We start from the raw sequence: 27,344 nt of genomic DNA, 5'->3' as shown, positions 1-27,344 counted from the left end.
ACCACCAGAAGTTCCGATTTAAGTAGGTCTGAAGTAGAACTCAGGAATCTGTATTTTAAATGCAGATGATTCTGAGGCAGATAGTCCAGTGGACCACAGCAGATTGTTTATTCTTTTTCTCTGTTATTCCACAGCCAGATCTGTGGTCATCTTCAGTCTATACAAAAAGTATTGCATTTTCCTAGTATAATCCATTATCTGTGATTTCCAAAGTGTAGCACATTTAATCCCAGCAGTTGCATAGGACAACCCATTACAGTGAGGAAGAAGAAGTTGGAATTTTTATTTATATTTCATCTCATTTAAAATTTTTTGTGTATTGTTTATAACATATAGTGTGTTATAATAAATACAAATGTAAATGTTTAGAAAAGATAAATTTAAGTACATGTAAATTGTTTGTTGGTCTTTGGGATACTATATTTGCTTTTCATGATGCCGCATTAAATGTTTTACATTCTAAATATAAACAGTAGACAATTTACAATCAGGCAAAAATTAACTGTATTTTTGCGTGCTTCCCTACTTCCTTCCCACACCGTCATCAGGTGATGCTTTTCCTTGGACCATCAGCTTACATCATTTCAGCATATATACCCTTCTTGGAAAACAAGAGACACTTTGCCTAGTGGAACCTATGGGTTGTACCTCTACTCTGGCTGTCACATCTCAAAAACTACTTGCTACAGGACCTGATACAAGACATTCATTTGTTGTTTGTCTACATGTTGACCTAGAGTCACTTGAGATAAAGTGCTCGAACCCCCAGGTTGGTACATTTGGTTTATGAAAGGAAATTTAAAATAATTTGATTGACTAACAATTGTTTTCCATTTTGTTGAAGGGTTTCTCTTCTATTAAGTGTCTTAAATTTTTTTAACTGGTCCATCAAGATTTGCGTGGCTAGATTAAGAATTGCTTTGAAGCTCTCTCAAGTTTTATAACTTCAACCCTTTTGAAAATGTAATGGTGGCAGAATAAATGCATCTTTTACCTGATGGAATGAAATCAGTTATAGATGCAGTTTTTAAATGTTAATGCGTTTTATTGTCAGACTGGAAGAGTCTGTTGAAGCAATCGAATATAATTTTCAGTCAGATTTCTCACTCAGAACCTCTTCTGCTCAACATGTGGTAGTAAAAGAAAAAAACAAAAAACGAGTGGCACTGTTTACTACAGAAATCATATTTTTTTAAGGATTTCAGTTACAAGTCAAGCCTGTTGTATTCTGTGGTTTTATATTTTAATATGAATTCAGATCATCTGTGTGATTGTATACAATTTAATACTTGTTTTTTTTTGATGTCAGGTAGACTTTATTATGTTTTCTTCATAGTCAGTGTTTAATACTGTTTCAAGTTAATATTTTTAAACAATTCTTTTTAGAATATTATTGGATCTGATAGGTCAATATTGATAAAGCTATGTTTATTGCAGTGTTAGTGGTTAGAAGCCATTTTTTAAATTCTTTTATTAAAGAATTAATGGCATATCCATACACTAGATACTACAACCCTAATAATAGTAGTATTAATACTATAGATACTATTTAGCCATAAAAAGGACTGAACTATAGATAAATGCAGTATCGTAGATAAATACAGCAGTCAGTATGCTGAGTGAAAGAACTTAGACAAAAAAGAGTTCTTACTGTATAATTCCATTTTATATAAAATTTTAGAACAGGAACACAGCTAATATAGTGACAGAAGAGAGATCACTTGTTGCCTGGAGCCAGAGAGGGAGGGGTAATGAGGAGGTTGGAGTAGGGGGGTGACAGGTTACAAAGGGATATAAAGAAATTTGGGGGGATGATAAAGATGTTCGTTTTGTTCACAGTTTATATTTAGTAGTAGCTCAATCCCTACATAAAGTCCTGTATGATGGACAGCCTCCTGCTAATCGGAGCTTTCTTCCAGAGTCCTTATATCTTAGGGAATTATGAAAGCTCATTTGAAGCTTGGGAGGATAGCTCTCCACATATTCTGGCTATCCACGACCATCTCTGCTTTAAAAAAAAAAAAAAAATCTGTTGCCTTTATGATTTTAGCCTGGAATTTCATTATTATTAATCTTGAATTTTTTTTTTTTTTTTAACTTTGAGATAGTAGTGCTGTGATTTTTATGGCATCTTAATTAAACGTAATACTGTTGGTCAAAACCGGAGCACTAGGTCGTCATCTTTAGATACCCACATTGTTTGAAAGTAAGCTCAGCTTTTGTTGTTTAAATGTAAACTAGTTCTAAGCAAAGTCATGGCATAGATGGAACCTGGGTTTGGCCTGAGATTTCCTTCCTATGTCTTCTCTCTTCCTTTGGTCCTCTCGTCTATCACCTGGCTCCCCAGAAACTAAGGGCTTTTTTTGCGGGGCGGGGGGGATACACTAGGGCTGAATGAACCTCAGTAAATCAAGTTGTGTTAAGTTGTTACCAGTGGCTATAAACAAACTTGATTGCAAGGTTGTTGGGAAATTTAACTGAGATATTTGTGAAAATACTTAGTAAACTTTGAAATGTATGAATGTCATTTTGTTAGTTTAGACTGACTCTGACATATATAAAATGACATCTTCATAAATTGCTATGAATATTCTTGGTAGAATCTTAGCTATATTCCTGAAGGGATATGAAACTGTAAAATAAATATAGCACTTAAAAGAGTCAATATTTATTCAAGGATTTGGCGAGAAGTTGTTGTTAGGTTCCATCTAGTCGGTTCCAACTCATAGTGACCCTGTGTACAACAGAGTGAAACGTTACCTGGCTTGCACCACCCTCACAGTCATTGCTGTGCTTGAGCATACCATTGCTGCCACAGTCCATCTCGTTGAGGGTCTGCCTCTCTTTCGCTGACCCTCTACTTTACTAAGCATGATGTCCTTCTCCAGGGACTGGTTCCTCGTGATAATTTGTCCAAACTACATGAGTCGAAGTCTCTCTGCCTGCACTTCTAAGGAGCATTCTGTCTGTACTTCTTCCAAGACAGATTTGTTCATTCTTCTTGCAGTCCATGGTATGTGCAATATTCTTTGCCAACACCGTAATTCGAAGTCATTGGCTTTTCTTTGGTCTTCCTTAATCATTGTCCAGCTTCACATGCATATGACGTGATTGAAAATACCATGGCTTGGGTCAGGTGCACCTTAGCCCTCAAAGTGACATCTTTTCTTTTTAACACTTCCTTTGCTTTTTAACTCTTTAAAGAGGTCTTTTGCAGAAGATTTAGTGAAAGGTTGATACTCTTAATATCCCTGTGTGCCAGATTGACCTGAATTTTAATGATAAAATATGAGACTCAAAATAAACCTCTTTCTTGTGAGTGATTGCTTTAGCCTATGCTTTCAGATTTCTGGATTCTGTCAAAATTCCAAAAGATGACTTCTTCCCCCCCCCCCAAATGAATTCAGCAAATATTTATTGAGTTCTACACATAAACCAGATACCAAGGAAACAAAGATGAATAAGACAAACACACAAAAAAGGACACCCGTAGACCCAATATTGTTCAAGTGTTAAAAGCTACAGATAAAGAGTAAATCTTGAAAGTATCAAGAAAAAAGAAAGAAAGAAAAAGACACATTACATACAGAGGAACAAGGATTTGATTAACAGTTTCCTTCTCATAGAACACTATGGAGGCCAGAAGAGCAACATCTTTAAATTACTGAACTTAAAAACAAAAGAGAACAGACCACCCAGACTTCTGTATGAAGCAAAAATAATTGTGAACAATAAAGGCTAAATACAGGCATTTTTAGATAGAAGAAAACTAAAAGAACCCATCACCAGTAAAATCGAACTACAAGAAATGCTAAAGGAATTTCTTCATGTTGAAGGAAGTGATACTGTATGGTTGAACTTTTTCTGAATGTGTATTGGCCAGTGAATTTGCACTTTTATGAACTGACAATTCATATCCTTTACCCAATTTTTAAAACTGAATCCGTTTTCTTTTTCTTAGCAGTTTGTAAGAGCTTTTCTTGTACTGTATAAGTGCATACCTTGTATCTGGAATGCAGTTATTTACCTTTAAAATTATGGAATTTTTTGTCATGAAAAATGTTTAATTGTTCATAGTCAAATATATCTTCATTTCCCTTTTCAATTTCTGGGTTTCCTGTCATAGTAAAAGGAGTATCATGGGTTCCTAAAATACACAAACATGTACATGCATATAAAACCAAAAAAAAAAAACACCCATTACCTTTGAGGCAGTTCCAACTCATAGCGACCCTACAGGACAAGGTAGAACTGTCCTATAAGGTTCCCAAGGAGTGGCTGGTGAATTTGAACTGCCAACCTTTGGTTAGCAGTTGAGCTCTTAACCAGTGTGTCACCAGGGCTCCATAAATGCACTTAGGATCCTAAAATTTATTTTACTATTTTTATTTTTTTCTTTTAAGTTATTAATCCACCTAGAAATTATTTTTATATGTGGTGTGAGGAAAAGTTCTATGTATTAGTAGTTCTTGTCCTTCTTTCTGCCATAGATGTCTTTCGAAATCTCGTGAAATCTATGAGTCCTTGCCCTAGAAAAATACATATGCCCACTGAATTTTGTGTGTACAGTCACGTTTATGGGCTTCTGAATGTAGCCAGTGTGCAATTTTCTTGATTACATTTTATGGAAATATTTTCTACTTAAATTCTAAGTTTTTTATTCATCCATTAGATTGACATCAAAAGTGCCAGTCTTTGTACACTGGACTGAATTTGGTTCATTATTGATCAGATAGAGAACCCCTCAAATAGCTTTTTTTAATATGTAGGGCAGACCTTACGTGTAGGGCTGGCCCAGAGCAAATTCATGGTCGTGTCAGACTTTCTTGTCTCTGTGTTAACCCTACAAAAGACCTAAATTACTGTTAGCTCTATAACTCCCATTGCTATTCAAAGATCTTAGATGCTGTCTTTAATCTGGTTGAAAATGCAAGGACTTTTGCTCCTAGGAGTGATTTCTCTGAACTCTTCCCTTCTTCTTAACTGTTTTATCAAAGTTACCCAGTTCCCCCAAATGGCTTCAAGACACCAGTCTGTCAGACCCTAAAAATTGTGTCCATTCCAAAATTAAATGAGCCTGCAGAATTTTCTCTTTAATATAATGTAACATCGATTTTCACCCATAATAAATTGAGTCGGATGGCACTGGGTTTTTTTTAATTGATATATTTTGTCTCCGATAGACATTTTCAGGAATATAAAGCTAGCTTTGAATTTTTTTTACTTTAAGCATATGGATAAGAACTAGAGACAGAATTGGCTTTATGCTTTTATCCATTTATTCATAGTTTTTCTTGCTATAAATTATGTTGCTCAGTTTACACCAAGGCAATGGAATTTACTGTATAAGAATACAAGCTTTGAATTCAAGCAAAACTGGATTTGTATCTTTTTAATTTCTCTGAGCTCTTGTCTCACCTATCCTGAAGAGTAAAAACTACAAACCAGTTGTCCTCGAGTTGATTCCAACTCATGACAACCCTATGTGTGTCAGAATAGGGTTTTCAATAGCTGATTTTTTCGAAGTATATCACCAGGCCTTTCTTCTATGCACCTCTGGGTGGACTCAAACCACCAATGTTTTGGCTAGTACCCGAGTGCTTAGCCATTTGCACCACCCAGGGACTCCATCCTACATAATAGTGGTGAAGTTTAAAAGATAATGTATGGAAAGTGCCTAACATGGCCTGAAATAGGATAAATACTTTTTTTAAGTAGCCATCTTTATTTTTTATATGATTAGATTGGGTAATTGTAGTGCTTTATGTGGAAACCTTTATTTTTTTGGCAAATCTTTTGAAACTCAATTTTCAAGATTAGTAACAACCTGCATGCCAAATAAAATAGCCTTTCTAAATCTATATTCTTTTAAAGTTCTATGCGCTGTTCAATACTGGGTTGTTGTTGTATGCTGTTGAGTTGATTTCGACTCACACCGAGCCTATAAGATAGAGTAGAACTTCTCCATTGGGTTTCCTTGGCTATAATCTTTACAGGAGCAGATCACCAGGTCTTTTCTCCAGTGGAGCCACTGGTGGGGTTTGAACCACCAACCTTTCGGTTAGCAGCCAAGTTCTTCACCATTGTGCCACCAGGGCTTCTTAGGAGAGGATACAGAAGAGTATAAAGCAACCCTCTGCTTGAGGAAATGTCCTCTGAGGATGCTAAAATCCAGTTGAGGAAGAGTCAGAAGAGGGGGATGTTTAACTCTTTCTTACCTCTGATCATTTCTTGATCATCACCTGCATTCGACTTTTGCTGATGCTGTTCTTGTGCTTAGAATGCCCTTTTGCATCTTCCTAAATCTTTTCTGCCTTTCAGGCTTTTCTGTATAACTCAGCTCCTTGAATATAATAGAGCTCCTTTGAGACTTTTCCTAGTCTGTTGTCCAATTAAGCCTTTTTTCTGACTGGCTGTAGATTTTTTAAAAATTAAAAGTATGTTTTAGGTTTATTTCAGTGTTTGGTACTTTAAATACACAATGTACTTGATAATATCTGTACAATCATTTAATGGTAACAGTTAAAGGAAGTCAGAAGTAAGAACAGTAAAAGTAGTATTATTTAAGTAAATAAGCCTTGTGCCGTTAGAAGTATTAGAACCTGTGCTCTTTGGCGTATGCTGACTTTACTTATCATCTTACTGTTTAAGAAACAGCAGAATCATCTTTTTTAAATTTGTCTTGCAACAAACAAAATTGTTTTCTTTTTTTTTAGAAAGAAACTTATTCATAATTATAACGGACAAAATAATTTGAACTAAATTTTTTCTGAGAAAATTTTTGTGAGACCTCTAAAGATAGGTTATTTTAACAAAAAGAGCTATAACCTGAGATTGAGACTTCATCACTCAAAAAGAAGGGGAAAACTGTACACCCAAGTACTGTTTTATATCAAATAAGGATTGACAACAGTGTTTTTATGCATCTGTTCTGCCCACATAAGAAGCCAGCTTCATCATCTGGATGTGTCCTGGGGCTGAAACTTCTATAAATATGAGAATTTCTTTCTTTTTTTTTTTTTTTTAATGGCAAGTAGAATATGGTGTCCAGCTGTGGATTTGCTTATAAATGGTGTTTGCATTTTTTTCCCTGGGCTTGTTTTATACAGTATATGGCAATATGTTGTCATACAAATTCCATGATTAATGCTTATTTATGAAATCTTGTGTAAATATCTTAGAACTTAGTCAAACAATCTGCAAGTTAAACAGTTTTTTTTCCCCCTCTGAATATTGGAATGACATATCCCAGGGGAGTAGTAGGTTGGATAGTTTATATTCTTTATCTGTAGACAAGTCTCATATGTAGCATTTCCCTTTTACTATTCTATATTATATCATTCTTTTTCAGTTTACTTTGCTGTGCAAGAAATCTATTCTCAGATGTATTCATCAGAAAAGTAGAGATAATTTAGGTGTGGAAATCATTCTTAAATAAGAACAGTGATTATTTCATATTTTATTAAAAAATTTATCTTGATGCATTTGAATTCTAATTTTGATCCTGTCCTGTGTCTAAGAGGTATTTCTTTGTGCTTGTTCTGTTACTCATATATTAAAGTAAATCTACTATCCCATAATAAGCTGTGTTTATATTAGCATAATTTTCCACATTACTTATAAAATATCACAGTGTATGTGATAAATTTCAAGTGTGAATAAATTCACTGTATCTATTTCAAACTAGAGTTACGATAAAATGCTTTAAATTTTAAGTTTATTGTATAAATTATTTTTCTCTGTATTTCTGATGAGAATCATAGCGTCCAAAAAATATGATCAATGTTGCATGGTAGATTTTTGTTTCCCTGGACTGTTTTCATTTCCTCATATTTAGTATTGAGTAGTAGTTGAAAGACTTGCTTTCCGTTTTTTTTCCCCTTCTGCTCAGGTCCAACTTTTATATGAACTAACTGATACTATGAATAAGGTCTGGAATAAGGTTCAGAAGAGAGGCAATCCCAGTCTATCTTCAGCCTATCCAGAGACCATCGTAGGGGCTGTCCCGAGCTCTCCAGTTAGAAGCAGTGTAGGCACAGCTCCTCCAGACACCAGCACATGCAGCCCATCTGCTGACATGGGAACTACCACTGAGGTAAGTGTTTCTGAAAAATTCTGTTACCAAATGAAGGGTGATAAGTAATACAAAGAGTTCCAAAGAGTTGCATTTCATGATTGAGAATCAAGATGACCTCACCTCTGTGGAAACTGACAGGTTCCAAAGGAGGAGCTGTGGTAGTAGTGGCTGTGTGATTATGGTTCTTTTTAGGTACAAGTATTTTTATCATTTTCAGGTGCTAGTGGGGTAGTTCAGGGTATTGGGGGCTCTATCAGATGATAAAAAATGAGACACAGTAAAGATATGTTTCCTCAAAAGTATGGAAACTTAGAAGCTAAGTGGAAAAAAAAAAGCCATTCCTGTAACTTCCAAGCCTGTGCTCAGCTTTTGAATCAGGGTGTTATTATTATCTTCTAGATTACTGGGGCCCAGCCTTGTCAGATCCAATACCCTCTCCTCACACCACCCCCGCCCCCCACTCATCATAAAACTTTTTTTCATTCTTAATATTCTAACCTCAGTCAGCATGTCAGTGCCCCTTTTATATAATAAGTATTTTATATTGCCTCCTTCTGTTCCTGAAAAGAAAATAAAAAAATAATTTAATCTACATATGCATATAATTTCAAGAATATATAATATCCTAAATATAGCTTAAAGGATAAATAAAAGGGAAGTAATTTAAGGCACAATATGTATTTGAGTATGAAAATGCTCAGATGTGACTACATTAAAAGATATAATGAAGTAGTTAGATACATACAATCACCACGAATGGGATGGCTGCAGATAGACTTGTACAGGTCTGTGTTAAATAGCACAGGCAGTATTGCTGTTGGTTATGTGATTTTTATGAAATAGTGGCAAACTTTTGGTAAAGTTTCATATATATAAAGTTCAGTCTTTTTTTCATTTCAGTGGTTGCATTTCTTGAACTGTCCATATGTATTGAAATCGTGCAAAATTAAAAAATATATTTTATGTTTAGATATTGTCTCAGGCTAGGTTCTCTAGAGAAGCAAAACCAATGAAGCATCTGTGTATATACATATAGTGGAGAGAGAGAGACAGATTTATATCAAGAAATGGCTCATGCAGTTGTAGAGGCTGCAAAGTCCCAAGTCCGTGGGTCACTCTGGAGGCAGACCCAAGATCCCTAGAGCATGGAGGCTGATGAAGCCAAAGATCGACAGGCAAGCTGCTAGCTCAAGTCCCAGGAATTGTAGGTCAGATGAACAGAAGCCATCTGCAGGATCCAGAGTGAGCAAAAGCCAGCTAGCCTTGCCAGAGAGTCCACTTATGTTGGATGCAGGCCACATCCTCAGTGAAACCCTTTCAACTGATCAGTACTCACAGCAGATCCCATTGTGGAGGTGACTACATTGTATCAGATCTCATCATGGAGGTGATTACATCATTATACAACTACCAAACTACATCATAACTGCCAAACCGCTAAAAATCATGGTCCAGCCAAGTTGACACACAGCCTTAATGATCACAGATGTAAAACTAAATTGGATTTTCTGCCCATATATTTATACACAGAATTTTCACCTACGTGAATGTATGTGAAACATTCTTCATTTTGCAGGACTGTCCTAATTCATTATAAGGCCTCTTGAATCTCAGACTTCGAACTACTGAATGGCTGTAGTGATCCAAGCATTGAGTCAACCAAAAACATCCTCCTACATTTTCACAACACCTATTTAGACTGCTGAACTTTCCGCACACTACTTACTATTCTATAGTAAATTCCTGCATAGTAAATTCCTATTTCTTCTGGAAACAAGGCTATTGGCAAATTACAAAATGGGGGAGTATGATCCAGTAAAGAAGATGTCATTTCTGTTGTTGTTAGGTGCCATTGAGTCAGTTCCGACTCATAGTGACCCTCTGGACAACAGATGGAAACACTGCCCAGTCCTACGCCATCCTCAGAATCATTGTTCTGCTTGAGCCCATTGTTGTAGCCACTATGTCAGTCCATCTTGCTGAGCGTCTTCCTCTTTTTCACTGACCTTCTGCTTTACTAAGCATGATGTTTTTCTTCAGGAACTGATCCCTCCTGATAACATGTCCAAAGTATGTGAGATGTTGTCTTGCCATCATTGCTTCTAAGGAGCATTCTGGTTGTACTTCTTCAAGACAGATTTGTTCATTCTTTTGGCAGCCCATGGAAACCCTGACGGTGTAGTGGTTAAGAGCTACAGCTGCTAACCAAAAGGTCAGCAGTTTGAATCCACCAGGCACTCCTTGGAAACTCTATGGGGGCAGTTCTCTGTCCTATGGGTCCCTGTGAGTTGGAATCGACTCAAATGCAAAGGATTTTTGTTTTATTGGTATATTCAGTATTCTTCGCCAACATACAGTTCAGAGGCGTCAGTTCTTCTTTGGTCTTCCTTATTCATCATCTAGCTTTCACATGCATATGATGCGATTGAAAATACCATGGCTGGGTCGGGTACACCTTAGTCTTCAAGGTGACATCTTTGCTTTTCAACACTTTAAAAGAGGTCTTTTGCCCAGTGCAATAAGTCATTAATTTCTTGACTACTACTTTTGATTGTGGATCCAAGTAAAATGAAATCCTTGACAACTTCAATATTTTCTCCGTTTATCATGATGTTGCTTATTGGTCCAGTTGTAATGATTTTTGTTTTATTTTGAGTCATGTCAAAGAACTAACTCACATCTCTGTTAAAACTAAATCAAAGTGAAGAGTTTTATTCTAAGTTATAGAGCAATCTGGATCGGGCAGCACTTTGTGAAAATTCATAAAAGTACTCCAGTGAAAGAAATTTTTCATAGAGTTTAAGTGCAGGGAATTCAGGAACTTACATGGAAGAATTCTGATTGGTTGACATTTACAGAATCATGCTTTGACAGACACCAGACAATTATGAGATTCTGTAAGCATTGTTTTAGTAATCATAAAGTTTGAGTCAGTTAACATCTTGTTAATCTGTGAATTTTTGGGGAGCATGAGTGAATATCCTTCCTGGGAGCATACTGCGAGAGGAAAGCAGGGGAGCTTACAGGCTTCCTGAGGTATTCTGGCTAGCTGACATTTGAAAGTCAGCTCAGAATGAGCAGTAAACAAAAATGGAGTGTGGTCTACATTGTTGGCAGAAACCTCTCCTTATGCCAAGCACCTATATTGTTGGGGCTCCATCACAGATGTAATTTATACTGCACACTGTATTCTTTGATTTTCATTAGCAAGTGCTTCAAGTCTTCTTCACTTTCAGCATGCAAGAAAGATTGTGTTGTCTGCATATAGCCTCAAGTTGCAATACTGAAGCACTCTATGGGCGAAATATTGAATGACAGAGGAAGCATCAAAAGAAGATGGAAGGAAACACAGCGTCACTGTACCAAAAAGAATTGGTAGACATTCAACCATTTTAGGAGGTAGTGTATGATCAAAAACCAGTGGTATTGCAGGAAGAAGTTCAAGCTGTAACTGAAAGCATTGGCAATTGACAGAATACCAATTGAGATGTTTCAACAAACAGGTACAATTCTGGAAGTGCTCATTCATACATGCCAAGAAATTTGGAAGACAGATACCTGACAAACTGAATGGAAGAGATCCGTATGTGTGCCCATTCCAAAGAAAGGTGATTCAACAGAATGCAGGAATTGTCAAACAATATCATTAATATCATGGACAAGTAAAATTTTGTTGAAGATAATTCAAAAACAGTTGCAGCAGTACATTGACAGTGAACTGTCAGAAATTCAAGTTGGATTCCTGAAGAAGATGTGGAATGAGGGATATATCGCTAGTGTAAGATAGATCATGGCTGAAAGCAGAGAATACCAGAAAGATGTTTACTTGTGTTTTATTGACTGTGCAAAGGCATTTGCCTTTGTGGATCATAACAATTTATGGGTAATTTTGAGAAGAATGAAATTTCCGGAACCCTTAATTGTGATCATGTGGAACCTGTACATAGGCCAAGATGCAGTCATTTGAACAGAGCAAGGGGATACTGTGTGGTTTAAAATTGGGAAAGGTGTGCATCAGGTTTGTATCCTTTCATTCTGCATGCTGAGCAAATAATCTAGAAGCTGGACTATATGAAGAAGAATATGCCATCAGGATTGGTGGAAGACTCATTAACAACCTGTGGTATGCAGATGACAGTTGAGTTGATACATTGCCAAACGAGGTGAGTACAAGTGAAACTGATAAATGAGAGTAAATCTTAAAGGCCAGTCAGTGGCAGGGAGGAGAGTGTTCCGTTAAACAGTTACTGTGTTTTCAGTATGAACATGACTTCCTATTTTGAAAATGTTGTTTTGGAATACTACACATCCAGGAATGTTAGGGCTCATATAGAATGATCATATATGTTGGTTGCATATCTAGGAACCACCATACACCAAAGTACAGTGTGAATGGTGCAGTCTAGAATTGTGCTACGTACAATCTGTTCATTAGGACACAGTAGCCCTGATGTGAGATATAATAGAGATGAACATGCTCTGTAATTAGGAAGGAAGAATGAACTAATTCACTCTTTGGGACCCGTGGATATTTTCCCGAGGAAGTACCATTTGAGATGTCTCTTTAAAAATCAATAAGACATAGATAACATGCCCTGATTCCACAGTGATTAAGCACCGGGTTGCTAACTGAGAGGTCAGTGGTTCCCACCCACCAGACACTGCAGAGGAGAAAGATGTGGCAGTCTGCTTTAGTAAAGAATTACAGCCTTAGAAATCCTATGGGAACGTTCTACTCTGACCTTTAAGGTCGCTATGAGTCAGAATCAACTCAATGGCAATAAGTTTTTTAACAATTTTGTTTTAATAGTTCTATAATAAATATGGTAGACTAGATGAATGTTGTCTTTATTGACCAAAGTGAGGAAGTAAAGAAAGAGGTTAAGAAATTGATACATTTTGCTCAGTGAAGAAGAAATTAATTTTTATTTTAAGAAAAATTAGTTCCTTACATGACTGCAATTAATTTGAAATTAGAGTATCGATCTTTATCTCTGATAGGTTTATAAAGATAAAAAATGAAAATGGCCATAGTTTTGTGCTACCTATGAATTTAACCTGATCTTTATGGCAAAAATCTGAAACTGAACGCATCTTAATGCAAAGGATTAATAAGCTGATATTCAAGGAAGAGCATGTAAAGCAGCTCACAGAAATGCAACACGGGAGCAAAGGGGGTGAGAACTCAACTATTTTCAAAATGTACCCCTTCTGTTTCTTGTTTACAGTGTGTAGTCAAGAAAGGAAAGGAAGAGGGTGATTACTAGCAGTCCGATATGGATTTGAAACCCACAGTCACTTGGGAAGCTTGTTCCTTGAGAAGTATCTTAAAATAATTTAGTTGGTTTGTTTTCCATAAAGGACAGGAAGACATTTGTGAAGATAGTTAGGATCTGCTGACCAAATCAAGGCTGTGATACAACTTTACCTTACAACTTAGAAGGTGGTATTTATGTATGGTATATTTCATATTTAATTTCACCTCCTGCACTTAACATATTTATAGGGAAACCTAGATTAAGTATGTATGAATATGAGTCTAAATTTACATCTTTGAGAATTAGCCAGTTAGAGATGACATCAGAAAATATAGTCATTGTTTTCCCCTGTGTGTATGAATGCTTCATCTATGAGTCCATCTATGGTGGTTTAATTCATCCGCATCCAGAAACCAAAATTTGTGCCCAGGCTTGCATGTCTCATTTCCGTTTGTTTATAGTGCTCCTAGAACTGTGCATAATGGCCATTCTAATTTTCATTCTTTTCATTTTGGATTCTTACATGGTAGATTGTGTTACTGTGATTCTTTGAAACCCCATCTTGAATATATTTTTTTGTAATTTTGAGGAATTTACTTGTATATTTAAATGTGTTACCTGCTGGGTAGAAATAAAATCTTGCTCTCCCACCAGAGATGCTACTGAATGAGTGTCCCAAAGGAGGACTTCTACAATAGGAAGAGTATGTAGATATATTTTGTTTCATTTCATTTTAAAACCTTTATGCCTTCTTGGACATGGCATTACAGGAAAGCTCTAGCAGCTCTTTGCTCCTGTTAGTAATCCCTGTACCAATAATGTTTTGATTATAAGACAACTGTCCATTAGCAACACTGTCATAAAAACAACAGAACTATCTGTGTAGGGATTTAAACCCAAAAACCCACTGCCGTCGAGTCGAGTCTTACTCTTAGCGACCGTATAGGACAGAGTAGAACTGCCCCATAGTTTCCAAGGAGCGCCTGATGGATTCAAACTGCTGACCTCCTGGTTAGTAGCTGTAGCACTTAACTACTACGCCACCAGGGTTTCCTAGGGATTTAAATATACACTGTGTATGTTATGGACAGGTACAGCAGTGCTTCCCAACCTTTTTCATGTCATTGCATATATAGAAAATTACATTCGTATGGCACAGTGGGATAATCAGAAAAAGGTGGGAGGCTCTGGAGACTCCATTCACCCCAGACCCCACCCAGAAGCTCTGTGGGCCAAGAGAATCCATATCTCAGCATAGTAGTTACATAATGATGGTATCTTGTCACGTCTTAGAACAGTAGTTAGGAAGCTCGGAGTTACAGTACCTCTTTGACAAATATATTCTGAATATTTTCACTGCCCCAGTAACAGAGTGTTGATGAAGTTAAAATGAAATTGTTTCAAGGCAATTAGGAAAGAAAATAAATAACTTTTCTTTTCAAGATTGGAAAGAAAAGTTAATCTGTCTGTATTTGCAGATGACATGATCTTGTGTATAGAAAATCCTAAGATTCCACTAAAAAAGTTCTAAAACTAATAAACAAGTTCAGCAGGGTTGCAAGATGCAAGATCAAGATACAAAAAGTCTGTTGTACTTATATGTGCTTGCAATGAACAATCCAAAAATGAAACTAAGAAAACAGTTCCACTTACAATAGCATCAAAAAGAGCAAAATACCTAGAAATAAAAGAGTTGTAAGACTTTTACATTGAAAAGTAGAAACCATTGTTAAAAGAAATTGAAGACGACCTAAATAAATAGGAACACATCCTGTTTTTATTGATTGAAAGACTTAATATTGCTAAGATGGCAATATTTCCCAGAATAATCTACCCAGTCAGTGCATTTCCTATCAGAATCTCAGTGGACTTTCTTCGGAAATTGTCAGAGTGATTCTAAAATATATGTGGATGTTCAAAAGATACAGAATAGCCAGAACAGTTTTGAAAAGTACAAAGTTGGAGGACTCTCACACTTCCCAATTTCAAAATGTAACTTTAAAGCTGCATTAAACAAGACAGTGTGGTACTGGCAGAGGAGTAGACATACAGACCAGTGAAATAGAATTAAGAGTCTAGAAATAAATCCATATATTTATGGTCATTTGATTTTTAAAAAAGGTGTGGTAAGATATATATAACAAAACATTTGCCATTTAAATCATTTTTAAGTGTGTAATTCAGTGACATTAATTACATTCACCATGTTGTGCAACTGTTACCACTCTCTTTATTTCCAAATGTTTTTTTGTCATCCTTAACAGACCCTTAGTAACCCTTAAGCAATAACTCCCCATTGCTCCTACTGTCAGCCCCTGGTAACCACTAACAAACTTTTATCTTTATGTATTTATGTATCTTTCCTTTGTTGTCTGACTTAATTTCATTCAATGTAATGTTTTCAAGGTTCATCTTGGTAACATGATTCAGAATTTAATTTCTCTTTATGCTTAATAGTATTCCATTGTATGGATGTACTACATTTCTGGCCTATTGATTTTGACAAGGGTATGAAGACAATTTAATGGGGGAAACAGTAATCATTTCAACAGTGGTGCTGGGACAACTAGATATCCACAGGAATGAGGAGTAACTGTTAATGGGTTCCAGTTGCCATTGAGTTTTTTCCATCATGCTTGTTTTATTGTCCTTTCAGGTTTTTTTTCTTAATTCAAGTAATTGAGGATGCTAATTCTTCTGTTAGTTGTATGTGCTAACTTACCCTGTTCATGGTTTATTTTCTCATGTGGTTTGTAATTTTTTTATGATGAGCTTATCTTCAAAGTTTACTTTATCTTTGGGACTCTTAGGAGGCCTGTCTTAGGTGTTTGTCCCTACAGAGCAGTTTTACATTTGCTTCTGCCGGAGCCCAAGAGGTTTCATGGAATCTAGAACAGTTTTTAGATTCATTTATTGGCAGTGGTTTGCCTTACTGTGACAGATAGTACACGTGTACATCTCACACTGGCCAGTAAAACAGACCTAGAGTTTTAGTTTTCTGTGAATGCCTTTTTTCTGCCCTGCTTCACCTTTCTGTCTTGGGCATGTGGAAAATTTCCACAATACTTCTTTAGCCTGGTGAAGCCCAGTGTCTTCTGTCTCTTTTGCTAAAGAGATACGTCTTTTGGGCTCCAAGCTTTATGGTGTCAAACTCAGAGCTCCCCAACTCAGGCTCAATGTTAGTAGGGAAATATTTTCAGAACAGGAATAAATACCCTGATCTCATTCCCTCCCTCTCTCCCATCTCCTGCCAGTGTTCTTCATTGGTGAACCCAACCAGAAGCCAGAGAACAAGGGAATTCATCAATATTTTTTGTATAGGTTAACCTCCCAGGCAGAGTCAGGGTGATTGAAGGGTGGAGAATAGATCTGGTAGACAGAAGAGAGGATATACAGTAATTACATAGTAAAACTATTTCTTACTGTATTTTACCCAGAATTTATATGTGTTTGTAGTAGAAATGGGAAATGTTCATTTCAGCTTAGTCTGCCGTGTTACTTGATGTCTACGTATCTTTAAAATTTCTTTACCATCGTTGAGTACTAAGAACTGATCTTTTGTATTTTTGTTTTTCTTACTCTGCTTTGTAAATATTATAATTGGTGCTCAGTATAATTGATTAATTTTTACTGAAATAGTTTTATCCTGAAGAAATTATATGTGGTGTCTATGACTTGTGCCTGACAAACAATTTCATAACTAATGTAATACCAAAAGTGCCATTTCATTTTTTCAACCCGTTGAGTATGTTATGTTGGTAACTGAGTAATTTAGTATAAGAAAATAGTGGGAAGGGGAAAAGAAAATGAATCCAAGAATCTTTAAATGTACTTTATTCAGTAATGATTTTCTGACCCAGAGGAGCACATTTCTGTCATCTTAATGTGATTTGTTCAGTAGTAGAATGGATGGTCTAGAAGTATAGTAACACTTAATATTAGCCCTAAATGTGGTCAAGCATATTTCAACGTTTTGGCAAAGAAAGGGGATACCAAAGCAAAAAAAAAAAAGGGAAAATTAGAGTAATATGTTTAATTTCCTTAGTAACCTTTCAAACAGAAAAATAGAAACGTTAGTAATTTATTTTCTCCAAGGTGTAATTTTTTTTTTTCTCCTGGGGAATACTAGCTAAACTGTGTCTGCTACTTCCAGTGGCTTCCTCTGACTTTGGTATAATATTTTGTAGAGCTTGACAAGTGAGCAAAGATCTTTCTCTTGATTCTATCAACTTATAATTGTACTATTGAAAAGAATTGTAGGGGGGATCAGTTAGACTACTATCCTTATTTAATGTCTAGAATATTGAAGCACAATGTATTGAAGTTAGTGTTATACAAGTAGGGCCTGGGCCAGCTCATCACAGTGCGGTTCTAAATTGATGGCATGTTTGAGAGGGGCTTTGGAATCAGACATAACCAAAACCAAACCCACTGCCATGGAGTCGATTCTGACTCATAGCGACCCTATAGGACAGGGTAGAACTGCCCCATAGAGTTTCCAAGGAGCGCCTGGTGGATTCAAACTGCTGACCTTTTGGATAGCAGCCGTACCTCTTAACCACTACATCACCAGGGTTTCTGGAATCGCACAACTTGGGTTTTAATTTTATCTCTGCAATTTATAATCACATTATTTAACCTCTGTGCCCTAATTTCATCATCTGTAAAAATGGGGGTGATCTTAATACCCATTTCAGAGTGTTAGTACAAATATTAAGTAAATAAATTTTATATGTAGTTTGTCCATATACTCTGCATCCCTTCCTGTACATTATTGAGCTTTGCCTGCTGCACCTGGCCCATGCACATGTTCACACATGCGTACGTCGGATGCCTTTCCTTCTTATCTACTTAAAAACTTTGCTCCCACAATTGACCCCTCTGTCTTCGATCATCAGTTTTTCTTTCTCTACTTGATCATTCCTACAAGGACACAAATATGCTTTAAAGAATCCTTCCTTAATCCCACATACCCCTGTAGCTACTGCCCCATTTTTCCATCTCTCCTTTATAGCATTACTGATTGATATAGTTGCTATACATATTTTCTCCACTTCCTTACCTCTAGTTCTTCTTGCACCCATTCAGATTAGGCTTCTCCTTCCTATCATCACCACTGAATTTGTTTGATTATTGATGACCTTCATATTGCCAAATCCAGTGGTGGGTCCTTAGCCCACATTTTACTGAGTCTCTCAGCAGTATCTGATATAGCTAACCTACTCTTTCTTGGCATCTTTTTTTGATTGGCTTCCAGTTCTCTGTTACTGGCTGTTCTTCTGTAGTTTGTTTTCCTGGTTCCTTCTAATTCTTCCCAGCCTCTAAGAGTTGGTGTTTTCCAGAACTTTATTTTTATACCTCTTCTACAAAAAAATTTTTTTTTTTTCTGTACAGATTGAGCCATATGAAATAGCTGATATTCAACCATTTCATATGGCTTGACCTAATATATACATTCTCCCCTAGGTGATCTCATCCATTCCTATGGTTTTACAAATATTTGTATGCTGATGACTTCCACATTTATATCCTTCCTGCAGACATCTTTCCTGAGGTCCAGATGCCAAGTATGTAACCTATAGGATACCCGACATCTCCAACAGAATGTCTAAAATACCTTATAAAATTGAACCTGTCCAAAAGAGAATTACTCCTTCTTCTCCTCCTTCTCCTAAATGTGTACCATATTAATTTCTGATACCTGGAGATTCGCCTTTATTTCAAGTTTGGCTATTGTTATTAGTCACAGTCCAGGCAAGAAAAAAGATGGCACTCTCAAATTGGGCACCTTTAGGGGCATTTAATAGAAAGACAAAGATGTTGACTAGAAAAGGAACCATAAGAGAAAGTGCAGTAACCTAGAGCTAGCAACATTGGGATGCAATTACTACCAATATGCTTAAATAGTAGGAGGAAAAGTTGTTCAGAACAGGAAAAAATACCCTGACCTCATTCTCCTCCGTCTTTGAAGTCTCCTGCCAGTGTTCTTCATTGGCTGAACCCAACCAGAATATCCTTTATTTAGGCCAAAACCTAATTCATCTTCCATTTTAGTTTTTGTCAGCCTTTTTGATTTTAGCCACTCTGTTGAGTATATAGGGATATTTCATAGATTTTCTATTTGCATTTCCTTGATTACTAATGAGGCTGAACACCTTTTCTGAGATCTTCTGTTGTAAAGTGTTTATATCTCTAGCCCGTTTTTAAAAGTTTGATTGCCTTTTTATTATTGATTTGGAAGAATTTTTTATTTATTTCAGAGAAAAGCCCTTTGACTCACTTGCGTGTTAAAGATACCTTCTTCTAATCGGTGGTTTGCTTGTTATTTGCTTAACGGTGACTTTTGATAAGTAGAAGTCTTAATTTTATTTTCATCAGAGTTAGTTTTTCCTTTATAGTTAATATTTTGTTGTTTTGAGGCTTTATATTCTATTTAAGAATTTTTCCCTCTATTAAGGTCATAAAATATTCTTTTATGTTATTTTCGAGAAAATTACAGTATTATTCTTTCCATTTAGATCTATAATCCATCTAGAATTGATTTTCGAGTATGGTGTAAAATTGTTATTAGGTGCCATCGAGTTAATTTTAACTCATAGCAAACCCACATGGCAAAGTAGAACTGCCTCATAGAATTTCATAGACTGTAACCTTTATGGGAGTATATTGCCAGATCTCTTCTTCTGCAGAGCCATTGTGTGGGTTTGAACTGCTTGCCATTCAGCTAGCTGTTTAAGCATTTAACCGTTGCAAGACCTATGTAGACTCTTAAATTATGACACAGGTAGCGCTTCAGAGCAGCAAGGAAACTCTTTTTCAATAATAATACTGGGCCAACTGGCCATCTTCAGGGAAAAAAATTTAATGATGCCTACTTTATATGGCACAGCTCTGAAGTGCTACTTTCGTCATAATGTGAGAACCTGTATAGGTCTATCTTAGTCATCTAGTGCTGCCATAACAGAAATACCACAAGTGGATAGCTTTAACAAAGAGAAATTTATTCTCTCACAGTCTAGTAGATTACGAGTCTGAATTCAGAGCGTCAGCTCCAGGAGAAGGCTTTCTCTGTCTGCTCTGGAAGAAGATCCTTGTCCTCAATCCTCCCTGGTTGAGGAGCTTCTCAGACACAGGGACCCTGGGTCCTAAGGACACGCTCTGCTCCTGGTGCTGCATTCTTGGTGGTATGAGGTCCCCCAACTCTCTGCTTCATTTTCCTTTTATCTCTTGAGAGATGAAAGGTGGTACAGGCCAGACCCCAGGGAGGTGACCTGAGTGAGGGTGGTGTTACAATCCCACCCTCATCCTCTTAGCATAAAATTATAATCACAAAATGGAGGACAACCACAGGATACTGGGAATCATGGCCTAACCAAGTTGACACATATTTTTGGGGGGACACAATTCAATCCGTGACAAGGTCTATTTATATTTTTGCACCAATAGCACTTAATTAGCTCCTAACTGCTGTAACTGTATCATTGTTCTTGGTATTTGATCAACTAAGTCTGTCCATCTTGTTCTTTTTCTTTAAGAGTAACTTGGGTATTCTTGGTGCTTTTCCTTTTTTATCTAAATTTATAAATCATGCTAATTTCCATAAAATGCTAGAGTTTTTATTGACATTACCTTGAATCCGTAGATAAATTTTGGGTGAATTTACCTCTTTGTAATACTGAATCTTTTAGTCTATGAACATGGTATATTTCTCTGTTTATTTAAATCACTTTTAATTTCAGTAAAGTTACAACTTTTCTTTGTAGAGGTCTTGCCCAGTTTTTATTAGATTTAGTCCTTGATTTTTTTTTTCAACTGAGATTGTGATTACTAATATTTTGTTTAGCGTTTTCATGTCTATATTCATGAAGGCCTTTTTACTGGCCTTAATTTTTCTTTCTCATAATATTCCTGTCATAATTTGTTGTCGAGGTTATATATAAAATGAGGTGGGAAGTGTGTCCTTTTGTTGTATTCTCTGAAAGAATATATGTAAGATTGGTATTATATTTTTTTCCTTAAATATTTGGAAAAATTGAAGATGTTTTCTGGTTTGCTCCTTTCGAGCACCATCCTTTTTTTTTTTTTTACTATTACTGTATTTTTTCACAAATGACGTGCCGACGTAAATAAAGTGCCCACACATAAAATGCACATAGTGCACCTATGAAGATAATGCACGAGAGGGTTGAGCAGTTGGCCAAAAAACATATAACACATATTACTCGTGTAGAAATACGCTAGTTGTCACTGGAATTGGGTTGAAATTGGTTTAGAAACAAGAGAGTTGCTTTAAGTTCCCCCTTCTCCTTATATTTCTATGCTATATTATTATTATTCTCTTTTTAGCCAAGACTCTAAACTCTGCTTTTCATGTATAAATCTTCACAATCACTATATATTCCCATGATAATCGGTCCTAATTGTTTGATAGGTGCCATAACAATCCTAATTGTTAGGAAATTAGGATAATCCTATTTGAAAGAGCACTTCACTATAACATGCACCTCAGAGAAATTGGGGTGAGAGTCTTACTTGAGGAATTATGTGGCTACATAAGGTTTTAGTTGGTTTACAAGAGAGGGAGAATGAAATCATAAAGAATAAATCAGCAAAGGATATTAATTTAATTATATTAAAGGTAAACACAGGCATTATATAATTAATGTTCATTAATTTTTTTTTTCATGCTATTTTGCTTATAGGACAGCCCACTGGTAAAAGCTACCTTAAAAAACACTAACATTTTGATGGTTACGATTCATGACAAGTAAACCAAACACACACACACACACACACACACACACAAATACATGCATTTCCATATACTTTTCTTACAGGATAAATTAATAATCTACAGGTTTCTCAGAAGATACTATACTTATATAAAATGATATTTTGGACCTCTGGATTCTTAGTAATTTCAGAAAAAGTGATATAGAAAGAACAGTTACTATGAAATGGTTGTATTATGTTGATGAAATGAAATATGTCCAACTCAGTTGTGATTTTATGCAGGCCATTTAGTGTTTGTTTTTTTTTTTTTTTTTAACTCTTCTAGTTAAGTATGTGTGATGTTTTTAATGCTATCCTCACAGCAGTGATTAAGGAATAATTATAAAGCTTTAGAAAAAATCTAAAATGCTGAGTGAATTGTAGAATACTGATTTATAGCTGTCCCTAAGGTAAAATTGATTATTTTAATCTCCCAATATTTAAAAGCTTAGTTTACAACAAAATTTGACTTGCATTGTTTATTTATCCAAGAATTCAGCTTTATAAACAGCAGAGTTCTTTTAAAAAAAAAAATCCTGGCTCACTTCTTAATTCTAATAATTGTTTAAAATACTTTGATTTTCAGTTGAATAAAAAGTTAGTGTTGGACTGAAAAGTTACTTAGCACAAACAGTTATAAAGCAAAATTGTTTCCAATTTTTCCATCATATTCAAATGCAGTTAACCTACTCTTCTAAACAGTAACGTATCTCAAGTTATTATTAAGAACAACCCTTTAGATAGTATATTTAATTTGAACTTATTCCTCAAATGGTATTTTAAGAATATTTCATAATTATCCTAAATCTCTTCCTGAAAATAGACTTATTTCATTTAATATTTATGTGAACTATGTATCAGGGGATCACTTTGAAATCTCAATTTTGATTTTGTTTCTAACCAAAATTTTTCATATAAAACAGTTCAATACAATTCTTTAAATCTTTTACTATTTAGAGTATTGTTTTCCTTGCTTAATTGGGTCAAATTTGTTATTTTTAAATTCTTCCAAATATAGAGATCTTACTATAAGTGAATCTAGTTTTATAAAAACACACTCCAACAATTGTTTGTATTAAATAGAAAAAAGAAGTATTGGTTTATGTGATCCTCGGTTGATTTATACTTTATGAGTAATTCTTTTCATGCTGACATGTTGATAGTGAGCACCGTCCTTGTGGGCGAATATAGCTCTAGCTTCCTGAATTTCAATCTGGGTGATGGTAGAGGGGGAAATATGAGTGAGAGGCTTAAGTACTGAGTTTAAAAATAGTTAATCATTTTTCACACTCTTGGAATGAAATAGAGTAAAGGTAGTGGAGACCACAGCAGGCCACTTGTTACTGTTGACTTAAGTGCGAGCAGTGGTGAGTGTTTAGCCCTTAGGGAAGTTTTGTGATTGAACAAGAATGCTGGAGTTATTTTGATAAGGGAGAATAGTAATGTGGCCAAAACTATGATCATCCCTGAGCTCTGAAGCCGGCCAAGGATGAGGGGCTCAAGAGTTTGCTCTTCCTGATGAACAAAGATAAATTCAGCTAGAAAAATAAACTCAGTATTTTGGTCAATTTGCAACAAAATGGTGAAAGAATTAAACTGTGTATTTTAGGACTTGGCGTGAGGAGGTATGGGAAAATAGTTCAGCATCTCTGCTTCTGCCCCTATTTCTGCTATAGATTTGGAAACAGAGCAGATATTAATGCATATAAACCGTATTGTCTTCAGGTTTAAATCTATAATTTTTTGTCACAGTAAATCACAAGACACTATTCCGTTGCTGTATTTGGTGCCCAAGTGTTTTAACAATAAACGCTTGCTTGTTGTTCTCTGGAAATCTTTCTCATTTGGTCTCTTCTGGAGATTCTGCAAAACTGAATTTTCTTCTGATTGAAAGATGGCTTGAAACACTGAGGTCAAGGTAGCTTCATAAAGGACTGTATATACCCTTGCCTGTGGTAGTGAGGAAACCCTGGTGGCGTAGTGGTTAAGTGCTACGGCTGCTAACCGAAGGGTTGGCAGTTTGAATCTGCCAGGCGCTCCTTGGAAGCTCTGTGGGGCAGTTCTACTCTGTCCTGTAGGGTCGCTGTGAGTCGGAATCGACTCAACGGCGCTGGGTTTGGTTTTTGTGATAGTGAGAACAGGGTATGTGCTTTGGTTTTGTATGGGGGTTTTTACTTACCTTCCCTGTTGTTAGTTGTCAAGCTAATGGCTTTGTTCTGTTCTGAGAATTTATTAGTAAAGGAAAACATAACGACCCTGTTATATTGTCTTCTGTTGAATTTTTAGAGATGTTTCGTTCTGGCTGTTGACTACTGTTCGTGACTTCTTAGCATTGGAAACTTACATTCTGTTAATCACATTCTGTTAATACACGTTCTGTTTTAGTCTTAATAACTCTAAGAGATAAATAGCATTATAGTAACCATTTTGCAGAGGAGGGAAAAATTACTTGCCTAAAATCACTTCTCTAATGTCTGTTGTCCTTAACCTTTTATCATACAGCCTGCCCAATTAAGTGTATGTTTAACTAACTACTTTTTAAATGTATATACACACATCTTTTAAACAAATAAGCATTTTATAGTGTGTTTGATTTAGTTCCCAGCATATGGATTTAGGTTCCCAAGTTTTGTTTGTAGGTGTTAAATGGATGGAAAAATTTGGGGTTTTTAAAACCCAAATACTTGGTAGCTAATCCTAAAAACAAACAGAAAAACAGGGTACATCAGTGAGTGATCACTGTCTCTGGCACCATTTCCTTCTGCTTTTGAGAGTGGAGCTACACAACTCCAAACTAGGGTTTGTTTTTTTTCAGGGCCACTAAGTTCCTGAAAAGACCAAAACCAAACAAACTGACAGCAAATATGTTAGCTCCAAATTTAGAATCTTGTACATATCCAGAATTCAGTAGGTACTGTTGAATTGAATAACCTTACCCCCACAACATACCTCCAGTTAAGAGGCATTTAACCATATGAAACATTTAAAAATCTATCGTTAAATCTAGTAATTTTTGTAACATCTTATATTTAAATATGCGAGGCATGATGAGCGTTTTGCTGATTTTAAAACTAAGCTAACAACTTTGGTATGGTTACCATAGATTCATGCGTAAATGTAAAACCAAACCCGTTACCATCAAGTTAGTTCCGACTCACAGCGACCCTGTAGAACTGCTTCCCAAAGTTTCCAAGGAGCGCCTGGTGAATTTGAACTGCCGACATTTTGGTTAGCAGCCGTAGGCTCTTAACCACTATTCCACCAGGCTCTTAACCACTATTTCCAAATAAAAAAAAAAAAAAAAATACTCTATAAAAAAAAAAAACTCTATAGCAGGGGTAAAACAACTTTTTCTCTAAAGGTCTAGATAGTAAATATTTTAGGCTTTGTGGGGTAATAGAGTCTCTGTGGCAACTGCTCAACTCTGCTGAAAAGCAGCCATAAACAATATATAAATGAACAGGTGTGGCCATGAGCTAGTAAAGCTTTATTTACAAAAACAGCTGGATTTGTCTGCTGCCTGTAGCTTACAGGCCCTGCTCCATAGGGAAATACTCATTGTTAGGATTCCAGCTTGTTCTGGATCCTTACATAGTTTCAGGGAAAATTGGAATGACATGCATGCACATCGTAGGTATAAAATCTGTTTGATTAGTTTATATTGATTAACTTATGATGTGGGAGAGTTAAAAGAAATAATTGCAGATTTTAAATTATAATTTTTTTCCTAAATTATTTTTACTTAAGTTACAAAGTGCTTTTTTTTTTTTTTTTTTCCTTACCCCAGGGAGATTCTGTACAAGCAGGTGATGACTCACCATTCTCAGACTCTGTCACCTTGGAACAAACCACAAGTAACATTGGTGGAACCAGTGGCCGTGTTAGTCTATGGATGCAGTGGGTGCTCCCCAAAATTACTGTAAAGCTCTTTGCTTCTGATCCTGAAAATACAGGCACAGGTATACGACTACTTTTCTCCTCAACTGAGAAGATCCAGTGTTAAGCACTGTTTCTAGAGGAAATATTAGATTTGGCTTTACTTGTTATTATCATTTATAATTAAATAGACATCATTCGTTTTAATTCAAGTGATGTCTATTAGACTACTATGTTGAATCTTGCCAATATTTAGGCTTAAGTCTTTCATGCACATTTTCTCTTTGACTTCATGATATCTAAATTTTGTCTTGTTTTCATTAAAATTCACTCTAAGAATCATGAAGTTTTCACAGATTATCATATTGATGTATTATGTCATTGTCACTACATGTGTTGCAAAGATCCACCACTGATACCAGAGTATAGCACTTCAGACAGTAACTAGAATTTCTCCTATCGTGAAAGAGATGTCCTAACTTTATTGTGAGAGCTGTATTGATTATTAATGTTTGCTTATTATTGCAGAAGCTTCTGTAGTTAGTGAACGGATCTCAGTGCCTCCATAGATGTCTAGGATATACATGTGAAATGTAAAAGAGAAAATGTTAACATTGATAGTGAGGCCTATATGGACATTAATGTTTACTTCTTATTGCAGAGGTTTGTATGGTTAGTGAACTAGAAGATCTCAGTGCTTCCGTAGATGTCCAGGATGTATATACCAAGGTGAAATGTAAAATAGAGAGTTTCAATATTGATCACTACAGAAGCAGGTAAATAATAAATCATGAATATGGTAAAATCTATATTTTTTTTAACAAAGTCAGTGTAAGAATTTTTTTTTTAATTTGGCTCGTTATTTTATATATATGTGTGTGTGTGTGTGTGTGTGTGTGTGTGTGTATATATATATATATACTTTTTCCCAAAGAGGGTTTTTACAAAGATAAATTGGTTAGTTTTACTTAGTTTTCATTTATATATGGAATATAAGAAAGTTTTGTTCTCTAAGGTAGTAAATGTGTTTATAAATATCTGCATTGCCATATTAAACGAAAAAAGCAGCTCTTTCTAATCACCTCACACAGTATATTATGTGTGTTGTATTTTTGTTAAGATGCCAGGAACACAGTTTTACCTGTATACTTCCCATTCGCTCCCTGTATTAGTACTAGTATACACTGAAAATGGATCTGCAGAGCTGCATGTCCCTTAGCACTTCAGAGACTCTTCTTATCTCACAAGTGATTAATATACATGTGGTAGGTGTTCGTAGAGCCATATTATCCCTTCCTTAATAAATTTCTATCAAAAGTATGATTATATACAAGTATGATTTGTTCATAATAACAATAATG

General features: G+C 35.7%; 1 protein-coding gene across 15 annotated transcripts in view; it reads left to right on the top strand.

Annotated features, from left to right (window-relative positions):
- Nucleotides 1–27,344, top strand: part of VPS13B (vacuolar protein sorting 13 homolog B) — a 915,182-nt gene that overhangs the window by 503,625 nt on the left and 384,213 nt on the right. For 14 of the 15 annotated variants that reach the window (XM_049854597.1, XM_049854595.1, XM_049854593.1 and 11 more), the window contains 4 exons: nt 549–769; nt 7,892–8,095; nt 25,895–26,066; nt 26,645–26,759. In XM_049854597.1, coding sequence (XP_049710554.1) covers nt 549–769; nt 7,892–8,095; nt 25,895–26,066; nt 26,645–26,759 — 712 coding nt within the window. Of the gene's footprint in view, nt 1–548; nt 770–7,891; nt 8,096–25,894; nt 26,067–26,644; nt 26,760–27,344 lie in introns of those variants that run through there. The other variant, XM_049854604.1, reaches the window with a different exon arrangement.

Source organism: Elephas maximus, chromosome 15 (assembly GCF_024166365.1).
Source record: "Elephas maximus indicus isolate mEleMax1 chromosome 15, mEleMax1 primary haplotype, whole genome shotgun sequence".
Taxonomy (NCBI): domain Eukaryota; kingdom Metazoa; phylum Chordata; class Mammalia; order Proboscidea; family Elephantidae; genus Elephas; species Elephas maximus.
The sequence above is the reverse complement of the archived record's forward strand: the minus strand, read 5'-3'. Positions and strand labels throughout refer to the sequence as shown.